Raw genomic sequence first — 12,958 nt, forward strand, 5'->3', positions numbered from 1 at the left:
GGGGTTTTGCAAGTGAGGGGCTGGGTCAGACAGGAGCGAGGGGAGAACGTGGCTGTAACAAAGTGCTGCCCACGGGGCCGGGTGTGCACAGGCAAGGCCCGCACAGCTCGTACCTGCCCGGGAGCCCCAGGTGCCCCCGTGCCCCCTCGCTGCCCCGCCCCAGCGCTGCCGCTCTCTCTCTCTCCCGGGCCGGGGAAACGCGTTCCGATGCAGAGCAGGCCGGGACGCCCGGCCGCGCCACACCGGCGAGCAGCAAAAATTATGAATAAGCTCTTGTTAATAAATACTTTATGATGAATCCAAATAGATTTCCTCCTCTGGAGCAATTATTGCAAAATGGGCTCTAATAGGGTGCAGGGCGGCCCCGGGAAGGGCTGGGTGCCTTTCAGGGCCTAAGTGCCTCCTTCCATCCCCTCTAATGAGCACTTCCCAATCATTTGCATCTGTCTCGGCAACAGGTCTCATTACCAGGTTAACTCATTACCCAGGGCCGCTTCGGCGAACAGTTATAAGCGGCTACCGGAGGCTCCGGTCCGTGCTAAGGGCATCTGTGGGCTCTGGTGAGGAGAAAGCAAGTCCCCGCTGTGCCCTTTTAAGGTACCGGGATTTTCAGGATTACCGGAACCTCTGTAGTCGCATCCCCCCCTGCCACCACGCCAAGGCTTCCCATGGGGGCCCGACTTGCCAGCCCCTGCCCGGGCTCGCAGGGCCGCGGGGACCTGGCAGGAGCGGCGGCCGTGGGAGCCGGCAGCGGTTCGGAGGCGTGCGGCTGCTGGAGGGGTGGCTGAGCATCCTTGCATGGGGAGAACCCTGTGTGGTCCCTGCAGGGCCGCCACGCAGCGAGGCTGTCCCGCGTCGCTCCCTGCCCGCGGTGCGGATGGAGCGTCCCGCTCCTCCCCGCAGCCGAGGCCGTGCTGGTGGGAGAGCAAAACCAACTGCCGAGGTGTCTGACCCCTCCCGTCCCGCTCCTCCTCCTCCGCCCCTCACCCCAGCGCCTCCCCCGTGAAAACTGCTCGGGAATTTCCTGAGGAAACGTGTTGGGGTTTTTTTTTTTTCATTGGAAAATTCAGGCTGTTTCACTGAGCCCGACCTGTTTGGACAAGGCGCTGGAGCGGAGGATGCTCGGAGGGTGGCCAGCCCATGTCCCTGCGTGGCACGGAGCATCCCCCCTGTCCCCGGAGTGTCCCCCGGTGCTGCCGAGCCGGCGGCAGAAGCACGGGGAGAGGCAGCGCCTCAGCTGTGCCCCTTCCCAATCCCTGGCGCTGCCAAACCCTGGGCTGCGGAGGAGTTAATCCTCCATGGCATGCCCAGCTCCACACAGAGTATCCCTCCTTCCTCTCCCCGCTCCACCGCAAGACAGAGCCGGACTTGACCCGTGCCTCAGTTTCCCCTCACAGCACCTGGCATGGGAAGCCAGCGCTCCTGCAGCCCCTGGAAAGGGGGTGCAGGGGGGCCCGGAGCGGGGCCGGCAGCGCCCGGCGCAGGCGTGCTCCTGCCTGGGTTGCAGGGCTTTACAAGCCTGGGTTGGATGAGGCCCAAGCGCAGGCTCTGCTGCCAGATTCCCATCCGGAAATGCCCCGGGAGCAGCCTCGTCTGGGGTATTGCAGCACGTCTCTGCTTCCCAGCCCCGCAAAGGAAAAACAGCAGGAGAAACACTTAACCAGTCTTTTGCCGGCGCTCGGGCTACTGGGCTGGGGGAACCCGGTGGGAATCTGGGACTGGGACGGACAGACAGACAGCGCATCCCTGCCTCTGCCTTCCCCAGTGGATCCGGTGTGAAGCGGGCCGGTGCCAGCCGGGACGGTGTGCCCGGCTGCGGGGCTCGCTGCCCGCACGGTGGGGACGGTCCCCCCGTCCTTTAGCGTGTCCCCGCAGCCGCCGTTCGTCTCCCTGTGCGTGTCCTGATGCCCCCCAGCCGCCCTCGCCTGCCCTGCTAAAGCCGCTTAACGGCGGCATCGCGGCGCGGGTTAAGCCGGGCGGGAGGGAAAGTTGGCGAGGGGCTGATTGGCTTTGGGTGCAGCTCCCGGCCTGCCCTAATCCCGGCCAGGGCGGGGGGGCTGCCACGGCTTCGGGGGCACCGAGGGCTGCGGGGCCTTCTGCACGCAGAAGGGTTTTTGGAGGGTCTCAGTTGTGGGTCCAAGCGAGAACTGTAAATTCTCGGCACGGTGAGGGGGGGGCACAGAACCTGGGGTTTACTGCTGCCGTGCCGAGGCAGAGCAGCCCCCGGCCCCCACAGCACCCGAGGGTGCTGCCTCACCCAGCCCAGCCCGGATAACCTGGTTCCGGCCGCGCTTCCCTGCAGGGGTGCCCGGGGTGGCACTCCCCAAGCGGGAGAGCAGGGATGGGGACAATGGCGCGGTGTCCCCCCGGCCCTGCGGCCAGCCCTGCCGCCGGCTGCCTGGGGAGGGTGGCGGGGCCAGGGGATGGCAGCAATTTGTCGGGCTCGTCTGAATAACCGGCCACCAAGGAAGATCAGCCGCCCACCGCCCCGGCCAAGTATTGTTTTTGGAACTCACTGCTGCTTTTTTCGGCTCCTGTCTTACTTTTCTTTGACCTTCTTCCCTGATTTAAGACACATGCCCAGCCCTTGCCCAGCTGCACTGAATTAGCGGCTGCTGCTGGGGAGGGAAGAGGGAACCAGATCCTGTGGTGGCCCCGGGAGCAGCCGGTGGGGACAGGTTCCCCAGGCAGAGTCGGGTCCTCCAGGCAAAGAGGGTTCCTCTGGCAGGATGAGTCCCCTGGGCAGGGGTCCCCAGGGTTAGGATGGGTTTGCCTGCAGATTTGGGTCCCTGTGGGCACAATGGGCTCCCCAGTGAGGGGACAGTCCCCTGTCCCTTTTTGGGCATGGCAGGGACACCTGTGGGGCTACAGCTCTTTGTCCAGAGAGGGGCAGGCCCAGAGGTGGCAGGGTCTGTCCCATGAGGAAGGATTTGTGCGTTCAGGGACTTTTGGGGCATTAGTGGGGTTGTGCTGGGGGTTGGGGCTGGCAGTTACTGGTGTCTGTGCTGGGTTCAGGGACAGTGGGGTCTGCACTGGGATGTCTGTGCCAGGTCACAGCAGGGTCTGTGCAGGGGTCACTGGTTCAGGGGACACCCAGGGACTCACGCTTGCTGTTGTCAGGGTTTGTGCTGGGGGAGCAGATTTAGGGTTAATGGGATCTGTGCTGGACTTGAGAACAAATGGGAGTAGCAGGGTCTGTATGGGGCCAATCCTTGCTGGGAGCCTGTTTCAGGGGACATTGTTCCCTCCAGGCAGGGTCACTCTGGGACACAGCTGCTTCAGCCAGGGAATGGCATCGCTGCTCTGGGATGAGTGGGGCTAGATCTGGAGTGCTCACCCCATCCCACAGCCACAGCTCTGTCCTTTCCCAGCTCCTGCCCGTGGCCACCTCCTCACCTCAGAGCAGCACTTGCCCTTGGCACCCTCCCCAGGCATGTCCCTGTGGCATGGCAGTGGCAGTTATCCCCAGCCACCCCCCTCTCAGCCCTGGCAGGAATCCAACTGAGCCCCTTCCTTCTCCTCCTCCCCACAGTCATGAGGGACCCCAAGGGCCAAATCCTGCCCTTGGGGGCCAGCTTGGTGCTGCCCTGGCTACACACAGGGATGTTCAACCCTCTGCCTGCTGCTTTCCAAGCTGTGCTGCTCCTCGCCAGGAAGGCTCCCAACACCTTTCCATCCCATGGTGGGGTTGTGGGCCCCCAGCCAGGAAGCACTGATTTTCCAAATTGGAAAAAAAAATGGGATGCGGGAAGGAGGGGCCAGGGATGGGGATGCATTTTCCTTGTTTTCTTTTTGGGGCTGGACTCATCCAGCAGCGCTCACCAAATGGAAAAAGGCAGTCAGAGCACGTCTTGTGTGCCGGGCCAGGCGCCAGCCGCCGGGCTGGCTGCAACTGGGGCAAACTGGGGGAGTTTCTCACTGGTCCAGAGGGAGTGGAGAGGTCCAAGGCACCCAGAGCTCGAGTGGGAGCACCCGGCATGCTGCAGGCATGGGGGACCCGGCACTGGGGTGTTGTGGTCTGGCAGCGCCTGACGCCCGCACAGCGGCTCCGGTGGGCACAGTGTCAGCTGGGATTTCAGGTGGGATTTCTGCACCTGGTGGGAGCAGATCCTGCAAAGGGGAGAGGGTCTGGGTGCTGCTGAGGTGGCCAGCCTTGTGCAGGAGCCTGTCTCTTTGTGGCACTTGCTCCTGTATTGCCCAGCCAATCCCTGCAGGTTGTTGGCTCGGGAAAATTGCAGCCGGTGGGATTTATGGAGGTCTCCTGGAATGGGGGAAACCTCGCTGGGTGGTGAGAGGATCCCTGACCCTGGTGGGCATGTGCCTCTGCCACAGCTTTTTCTTCTGGTTGCACTGGAATGCAGCCCAGTGGGAATGAGCCTGGCAGGTCCCCAGGGCTCCACAGCCACCTCGGGAGGGAGCTTGGAGGGACTCGGCCAGGAGTGACCCCTTGTTCCTCTGCTCCCACAGGATGAGTTCCACCCCTTCATCGAGGCGCTGCTCCCCCACGTCAGGGCCTTTGCCTACACCTGGTTCAACCTGCAGGCCCGCAAGCGCAAGTACTTCAAGAAGCATGAGAAGAGGATGACGAAGGATGAGGAGAGGGCGGTGAAGGACGAGCTGCTGAGCGAGAAGCCGGAGGTGAAGCAGAAATGGGCCTCGCGCCTCCTGGCCAAGCTGCGCAAGGACATCCGGCCTGAGTGCCGCGAGGACTTCGTGCTCTCCATCACGGGCAAGAAGCCCTCGTGCTGCGTCCTCTCCAACCCTGACCAGAAGGGCAAGATGCGCCGCATCGACTGCCTGCGGCAGGCGGACAAGGTGTGGCGGCTGGACCTGGTCATGGTCATCCTCTTCAAAGGGATCCCGCTGGAGAGCACCGACGGCGAGCGCCTGGTCAAGTCGGGCCAGTGCACCAACCCCATCCTCTGCGTCCAGCCCCACCACATCAGCGTCTCCGTCAAGGAGCTCGACCTCTACCTGGCCTACTTCGTCCGTGAGAGAGGTGGGTGCTCGTGTGCCTGCAGGGCAGAGCCTGGCTGTGCTCTGCCACGGCCACCTCTGGGGGGTTTGCTTTAGCTGTCCCTCCCCATCTGTCCCATCCCCGTCTCCAGCTGGGGACACTGCTCCCAAACACCTTTCCCATTGCAGACCTTGCAGTGCTTCCCTCTCCAAACTGCTTCTTGGGTGGGTGCCCCCCACCCTGGCCCCTCTCCCCCAGCCAGGGCTGATCCCAGCTGCCCAGGAGCAGCACACAAAGGTCCCCGAGGATGAGCTGCCTCTGTGCATTCCCAGCATGGAGTTTTGGGGTTAAACCCAGAGCTAACCCCACATCCTGTGCCTAGCTGAGAGGAGTGGATGGGCAGCCTGGGCAGGGAAGGGGCAGCCTGTTCCTGGTGCATCCCCAAGGGCTGGAGCTGGAAGAGGTCCAGCAGTGCCCATTTGCCATGGACTATGGTGCCAACCCCTCGATGCCAGAGCAGGGACATGGCAGTGAGGCTGGCTGGGGAGGGCACAGCAATAACGTTGGTGGGGGCAGCTCCTGCTGTGGATACTAGTCCTGGCCCTTCAACTGCCTGGGAGTGCCATGGACTTGCTGGGAGAATTGGCTGCTTTCATTGCAGCAAGGAGGGTCAAAGCTGCTCTCAAAGGGGGAAACTGAGTCACGGAGTGCGGCACAGGCAGCAGCTCTTTCTCTCAGTTTGGGTCCCTGAGCCATTGTCCTCTCCACCAGCTCACGTCACCTCCCCACATGCTGGGAGGGGGAAGCTCAGAAGTAGGGATTTTACCTGGGCAGGTTTGTTGTCCCCAACTGGTGATATGCTGGCACAGACACGCTGCCAGCAGCTGGGGTGCCCCACTCACTCTGCCATCCGCCAGCACCCCCAGCTGTGTGAAGAGCCAGGGGAGCTGCTGTGTGATCCCATCTGAGGGCTGGGCTGGGCTGTTGCACAGGGCTGGTTCACAGACAGGAGGGTCTGTGACTTGCAGCCTTAGGGGTGATCAAGGGTCTTGTGGCCACCTCTGGCCAGGCCAGGCTACCCAGGTGCGTGGGGGTGGCAGGATATTGGTCCCCTCCTGGCAGCACCTCCTGCCCATGCCCACAGCACGAGGTGATGTCCCCCAGCCTTGTGAGCCCAGCCTCATCAGCACCACAGTAGGGGGAACGTGGGGCTGTGGCTCTTTGCCTGGTACTGGCCAGAGCCCAGGGACAGACAGTGACACCACAGAGGCCACTGTGGTGCCGGCAGTGCCAGCAAATCAGGTGCCAGTGTTGTGAATCATGGTGGGCACACGCTCTGCCCAGCCATCCGTGGGATATGCTGGGTGTCACTGGGGAAACTGAGGCATGGCAGGCATGTGACCTCCCCCACTACCCAGGGAAGGGGTTTGGCAGGACTGCCAGGCCCTCGTGGCTTTGGGGAAAAATGGGGCACAGCTTCCAGCAGGGAATAGCCAGGGCCAGACCCTGCCCCAGGTGGGACCCTGGGCTGGCGTGGGGCACATCCGTGGTTGCACACACGTGTGCAGCCGGGACCTGCCCGCCCAGCCATGCCCCCAGCGTGTGAGCACGTGTGCTGCCAGGACCCGTGCCCATGCACGTGACTCGCCTGCTCCGTGGCACCAAGGGACCCAACAGGGCACTGGGAAGGGTGGGTGCTCTGCTGGGAACGGGGGCCCAGGGTGCAGCCTGGGGGCTGGGGGTGTCCTGTGCACCCAGACAGGGAGTGGGGTGTGCTGTGCTGGGCTGAGATGTGGCGGGGCTGGGCTGGGCTGGGCTGCTGCACGCTGTAATTGGGGGCACCCTGTACTCACTGGGATGGGGCTGCTGCACACTGGGCTGGACTGGGGGCACCCTGTGCTGGCTCAGCTGGAGGTGCAGCATCACACTGGGCTGGAGTACCCTGGACTGGGCTGAACTGGGAGCACCCTGATGCTGGACTGGGAGCCCTACAGTGGCCAAGCTGAAGGCAGGGACCTGAACCCCCACAGCCTCTGCAACGGGGTCCCCACTGCCACCTGGTGTGCCTCTCTGGCCATGCCGTGTCCAGCTGCTGTCCCCGGGAGGTGGCTGCCCCTCTCCCACCCCCCGCCCCTCCACCGGCGACCTTGACCCCGGTGTCTGGGTCCCCAGCAGCCGCAGTCACCTGACTGTCTAATTGGGAACACAGCGGCTGTAAATACTCCCTGATAAGGCCTGGCAGCCTCTCACTTTCACTGTTAAGGTCGCTCTGGCCCTGGTTAAGGGGGACCAGCATGGGCCAGGAGCAATAGCGTGGGACCCCTAGGGTGCTGCAGGGTGCTGGGTGCTCGGCATGGCCTGGTCCCTGCCCACGGTGGGCATGTTCTGTCAGGCTGTGGCTGATGAGAGGGGTCTCCGGCCTCCCACCTTGGTGGGGAAACTGAGGCAGGGAAGAAGCCACCACATCTATGGGACCCTGCATGGCATGGCCAGGCTGCTGACAGCCCTCGAGGGGTGCTGGGGATTACTGTACCACAGCCTGGTGGGCTCAGGGAGCTTCTCCCTGCCCGACATGCTGCCCTCCTGCTCCCTCCTACCTGCTCCTGCCCGGCACACTGCCCGTTCTTACCTGCCCCCTCCTGCCTGATTCTGCATGTTCCCTCCTTCCTGCCCCCTCCTGCCTGATTCTGCCTCCTCCCCGCTCCCTCTGCCTGCCCGCTCCTGCCCTCTCCTGCCTGCCCGCTCCCCCGCGGCGCCCGCAGCATCCCCAGCCTCACAGGCAGGGGCTGGGAGGGTCTGTCCCGCACAGAGCCCCCCCGGCCGGGCGCTCCGGGCTCCCCGCAGCCCCCGCAGCTCCGTTATCAGCCCGAGCACGTGCGCCCGCGCTCCCCCGCCCCCGCCGCCCGGTTTTGCCGGTGTCAGCACAATTTCCCAGCCGCTGCTCTGGCAACGCCGGGGAGGGGGGGATGGAGGAGCCCCCGGCCCTGCGCTCCCCACCCGCGGTCTGGGGCAGCCTTGGCAGGGGCTGAGCGCCCGGACGGCCCCCCCGAGCCCATGTCAAAGGCGAGCTCTGCCCCTCGGCTCTTCCCCCTGTCCTCGGCTTTCCGTGCCCCCGGGTGGGCAAACTGAGGCAGGACCTGTGCCAGGCTGCGGGGAGGTCCCGTCCCAGCCCTGCTGGCCCTGGGGGTGGCCGTGGGGTGCAGGGAGTGCCGGGCGGCTGGGTCGTCCCAGAGCAGCACCGGCCCTGCTCCCATCCTGCACCCAGCCCTGCGAGCAGCACCCCCGGCACCTTTGGGGCAGGATGGGAGCAGGGCTGGATGCGGGATGGGAGCAGGGCTGGATCCATCCTGGATGCGGGATGGGAGCAGGACTGGATGCGGGATGGGAGCAGGGCTGGATCCGTCCTGGATGCAGCATGGGAGCAGGGCTGGATGCAGGATGGGTGCGGGATGAGTGCGGGGCTGGGTGAGGGCTGGGCTGTGCACACCGCAGTGGGGGAGGGGACGGCGCTGCAGCCCAGAGCTGGGTGTGCGGCGGGGGGGGGGCGGGGGGGCTGGGGGAGCTCGGAGGTCGCTGGTGAAAGTCAAAAGCATTGCAGTAAAATGGTAATCAATCTCCCCAGCCGATGGTGCCAGGACCTTCGGAGCATTACGGAGAGATTCCTCCCAGCAGCTCCTGTCGGCAGCAGCCAGTCTGGGGGGGGGGGGGGGGGGGGGACGGGAGAGTGCCCCCCTCCCTGCACCTCCCACCAGTGCTCCCCACCTCCATGGGCTCCCTTGCTGCGCCCTCACCACGGTGCCTCCATCCCTGCAGCCCCATCTATTTATCCTTGTATCCCCATGCTGGTAGCCCCCATCCTTGGACCCCACCCCCCTCCCACCCAGTCTCCCAGAGCCGGGGAGAGGCAGAGCAGGGGCGGTGCTGGCCCCCCACACCCTCTGAGGTTCTCTGCACCCCCCTCACCAGCCGTCATGCTCAGGGGGTAGGGGGTTCAGGCTCTGCCCTGCAGTGAGCTTTTCCCGGCAGTGCCCCTCGGCTGAGCCCCCAGGCCGAGCGGGGTGGGAGCAGATGGGTGCCCAGGGCAAGCAGGCCGTGCGCCCCAGGGTGGCATCGAGCTCCTGGCAGCCCCGGCCGTGCCGCCGCCAGAGGACAGCACCTGGGGGGAGGCAGGGACCCCCGCGTTGTGCCAGCATCTGCGTCTCCCACCGCCTGGCAGCCCCTTATCTCCCCCCACCAGCCTCACCGCTGGGTGCGGCGCGAGGCAGATGGCACCAATCTGCCGGGGAGCCCGTGCCAGGGCTCTCGTCCCAGGCGCGCTGCGGCCGTGCCAGGCCGGCCGTGCCAAGCGTCTGCTCAGCCCCTCCAGATGGAGGGGCAGGCGTTTCCCCGGGCACCGCCGCTCCGCCAGCCCCCGCGCAAATATTTATCGCCAGGGTCATGAGAAGATTGATGGGGTTCACAATATTTGGGATCTGTCATTCGCAGAGCTGGGCACCGGCGGGCAGGCAGGCTGGAGAACCCCCCCAGCACACAGATGAACGCGAGCAAACCCTCCCCCTGTTCCCGGTATCTCTACTCCCAGCCAAACAGCCAGGGAGGCCGGGGTTGAGGGGAACGGGGTAGGCAGAGCCCAGCAAGTCCAGGAGGAGACCCCCCCCCCGGAAAGGGCACGAGGGTACGAGACAGCAGAGACTCCGCAGGGGCTGGGTTCCTGCCCCCACGGCTGTGTGCTGCAGCAGCGGGATGGGAGGGGGCTCCCCAGGCTTCCACCCCCCCGCCACCCCCGTCTTCTGCAGCGTCACTGCCCGGGGGTGCCGCTGCTCCCGAGCCCGGCCCCGCTGCGAGCCTGGCGCTGGCACGGCCGGGGCGGTTTCCATGTGCTCGAGCTCTCCGGATCGATGTGCCGGCGACCTTGGGGAGGTCAGGGCTTCCCCGGCTCTCCCGCAGTGCGCCGAGCCGGCGGCGTGCCGGAGCCGGACGGCTTCCCCGCAGTGCCCGCTGCCAGCCCCGGCCTCGCGTCACCGCCGAAGCGAGCGGGGCCGTGCTCGGCCCGCCGGCCCCGGCAGCGTGAGCGGTGCCTGCCGGGCACCTGGCACGGGGTGCCACGTCCTGTGCCGCCCGAGGGGACAAGGGGCCAGAGCGGTTCCGCGCACCGTTAGGCACCCGATGAATAAAAGATGAGCGAGCTCCTCTCACGAGCACCTGCCGTCCCCCGCCCTCGCCACCCGCCGTCCCCCCGCGCTGGCAAGCGCCGTGCCCTCCCCGGGGCCGCAGTTGCCATCCTGGCCGGGTGCCCGGCTTCGTGCTGCGCTGGCAAGGGACAGCTGGGGCGGCAGATGCCCATGGTGCTCCCTCCCGCCCGTGGCCGCGGGAGGGGGGGAACAGACGCCGGCAAGCCCCCTGTGTGCCCCTACACCCCCGATCAGGGTTGGCACTGCCAGTTGGGGCACGGGGACGGTCCCCTGTCACACTGGCCTCTGCACTGGGGTCTTGGCCAGTCCTGGGGAAGGACTTGAAAACTGCTGCCTCAGCCCTGCGTGGTGGTGATGCAGGGGCTGCTTTTGGGGGAGCATCGGAGGGGCCGTGTTTGGGGCACATCGGACTCGGGGGGGGGGGGACGCTGGCTGTGCTGTGGGGTTCTGCCACGGGGCTGGAATTGCTGGGGCAGCAAGATAGTGGCAGCATATTTCCCTGTCCCTGTCCCTTTTCCTTTCCCTTTCTCTCCACCTTAATTTCTTCCTTCCTTTCTCCCTCCCTTCCTTTCTCTCCTTTCCCTCTCCCATCCGTCTGTCCTCTCTCCCACCCCCTCCCTGCAGCTGCGCCCCCAGGTACCCCCAGCCCAGGGCGCGGGGGCTGGATGCCAGCACCCCGCAGGGAAGAGTCCCAGGGAAGGGGGGGCTCAGCCTTCCCTTTGTCTGTCCCGCTCTCCCCATGCCTTTCCCCGCTGCCATCTGTCCCCGCTCGCCTCCGCGGACGCCGGCAGCCCTGGATGGAGCCCAGGCCTGGCAGGGCTGAGCGAGGGGGAGGCCGCGCCGCCCTCCTGGGGGGGTTCCCCCCGGCCGCTGCCATCTCCCCGTGCCGGCCGGGGTCGGCCGAGGACAAACCCGCTCTCTCCCAGCGCCGCTCGCTCGCAGCCGCCGGCCAACGTGCTCGCGCCTCCCAGGCTCCCGCCCGGGCCAGCTGGCCGCGGCCGGCGTACGTGGCAGCGGGGCGCGTCCGTCCCCCCCGCCACCGCCCCGCCACCTCGGGGGATGCCTCCGGCCAGGACCTCCCCGGGGCTCCGCTCGGCAGGGGGAGGAGGAGCTGCCGCCCCCGCAGCGCTGGTGGCCAAGGCCCAGCGGAGCCGCCTCACCCCGCGGCCCCGCAGCGCTCCGGGCATGGCGGGGGGCGCGGCGAGGAGCGGGAGGGGGGGGGGTCCCGCGCCCCGGCGCGCCGGCCGGCCTGGCTCAGCCAGGATTTACCCGGCACACGCGGCGGTTCAGGGTATTATATAAAGGAGGTTACACAAGCAGGACTGTTCCGGGTTTATGTAAGGGCCACCCCAGCCTGGCGGCAGAGGGATGGATGGACAGTGGGACGGGCAGCGGAACAGGCCGTGCCGCTCGGACCTGGGGTCACTGCGAGACTGGGATGAGGAGTTCTGGGGGTCTGACAGGGCAGGGCCCCCAAATCACACCCTTCCGCAACCTCACTCGCCCCAGCCCTTGCAGTGGGATCTGCCCCACCGCACATTGGCTCCCTCCGGTCTCCAGGGGTCTTCCACTATGACTAGGCTGTTCAGTCCAGGCCCTACTGGTCCATGCTGTCGCCGTGGGCAGCCGGAGGAATGCAGTGACACCTGAGGAGGTGCTGGGGCTCTGTGCCACGGAACATGAGGCAGGGGGGCAGTTTCCCTCCAGCCAGCCCCAAGGGAAACTGAGGCACGGGGCAGAAGCCTGCAGGCAGCAGTGCTGAACTCTCTCCCATTCCCTGCCCTCGACTGGCAGAGCTGGGAAAAAGGGGGAAGGCTGCTGCCCTCGATGAGGGGCTGGGACTGCACACACCGGCGCCAGCAGCTCCCCCAGCCCCCGGCATCCTCCAGCCTCTGCGCCTGCGCCCGCGCCGCTGCCGGTAACACCGTGCCCTGTTACCGTCAGCGCTCGGGCACCGAGCCAGGGTTCTCCCGCAGCTGCGCCAGCCCCGGGGGGCACCCGGCCTGCAGTGACACCCCCCAGGGCCGGCCCTGCTGCCCGAGGGTCGTTCCCACGCGCTGAGACCGCGGGCGGGTGTCGCTTGGGGCCCGGGGGCACCGTGCCAGCCAGCGGGGCCGGGGTGCGGGATCCGCAATTCAATGGATGGCACGGGGCCAGGCTGCCAGCGCGGCCCGGAGCCCAGGCAGCCCGCGCCCCCCCGGGCACACACTTGGCTATTTTTAAAAGAGATTGGATCGACCTGTTTGGGCACTGAGCACTCTCCTCTGCCTCGCCGGAGACGACCCCGGCACTGAACCCCCTCCCCGCTGAGCTCCCCACAGTTTGGCAGCAGGACTACCCCACCTCCATCCCCCATCCCGGCCTCCTGAGGGGGTGGAGGGCGCAGGATCAACGAAGCAGCGGGGGCATGGGGGAGCTTTACAGGCTTCTTTCTCCTCTCTGGTGCAGTCGGGCCACTTGCTGGGTTTGCAGTCTCCCCCAAACACCCCTTGTGGGGAGCGCGGCCCGTGAGCCCGGGGCTCCCTTCGCCATTTTAGCGCGCCAGCCGGCGCAGGCGGCCGTCACATGGCGGTGAGAGCAGCGCTTGGCCCGGCCGCCCCGCGCCGAGGAGGCAGCCAGAAATCTGCTGGCGAGCTCGCCCGCCCAGCCACGGGGAGCGCCGGGGGTGCCGAGCCCCGGCTGTGCCGAGCCCCGGTCCCGGCCTCGCACCCACCGCCTCCATCAGCCCGGACAGAGGGGGCAGCGAGGGGCCGGCCCTGCTGCCGGAGCTCCGAGCTCCTTGGGAAAGTCCCGGCTGCTGCTCGGGCTC

General features: G+C 66.7%; 1 protein-coding gene across 5 annotated transcripts in view; it reads left to right on the top strand.

Annotated features, from left to right (window-relative positions):
- Positions 1-12,958, top strand: part of NFIC (nuclear factor I C) — a 44,406-nt gene that overhangs the window by 14,401 nt on the left and 17,047 nt on the right. For all 5 annotated transcript variants that reach the window (XM_071451837.1, XM_071451836.1, XM_071451838.1 and 2 more), the window contains exon 2: positions 4,468-4,999. In XM_071451837.1, the coding sequence (XP_071307938.1) occupies positions 4,468-4,999 (532 nt within the window). The remainder of the gene's footprint in view (positions 1-4,467; positions 5,000-12,958) is intronic.

This window comes from Agelaius tricolor, unplaced genomic scaffold, assembly GCF_023055355.1.
Source record: "Agelaius tricolor isolate 1412-34295 unplaced genomic scaffold, bAgeTri1.0.p SCAF_33, whole genome shotgun sequence".
Taxonomy (NCBI): domain Eukaryota; kingdom Metazoa; phylum Chordata; class Aves; order Passeriformes; family Icteridae; genus Agelaius; species Agelaius tricolor.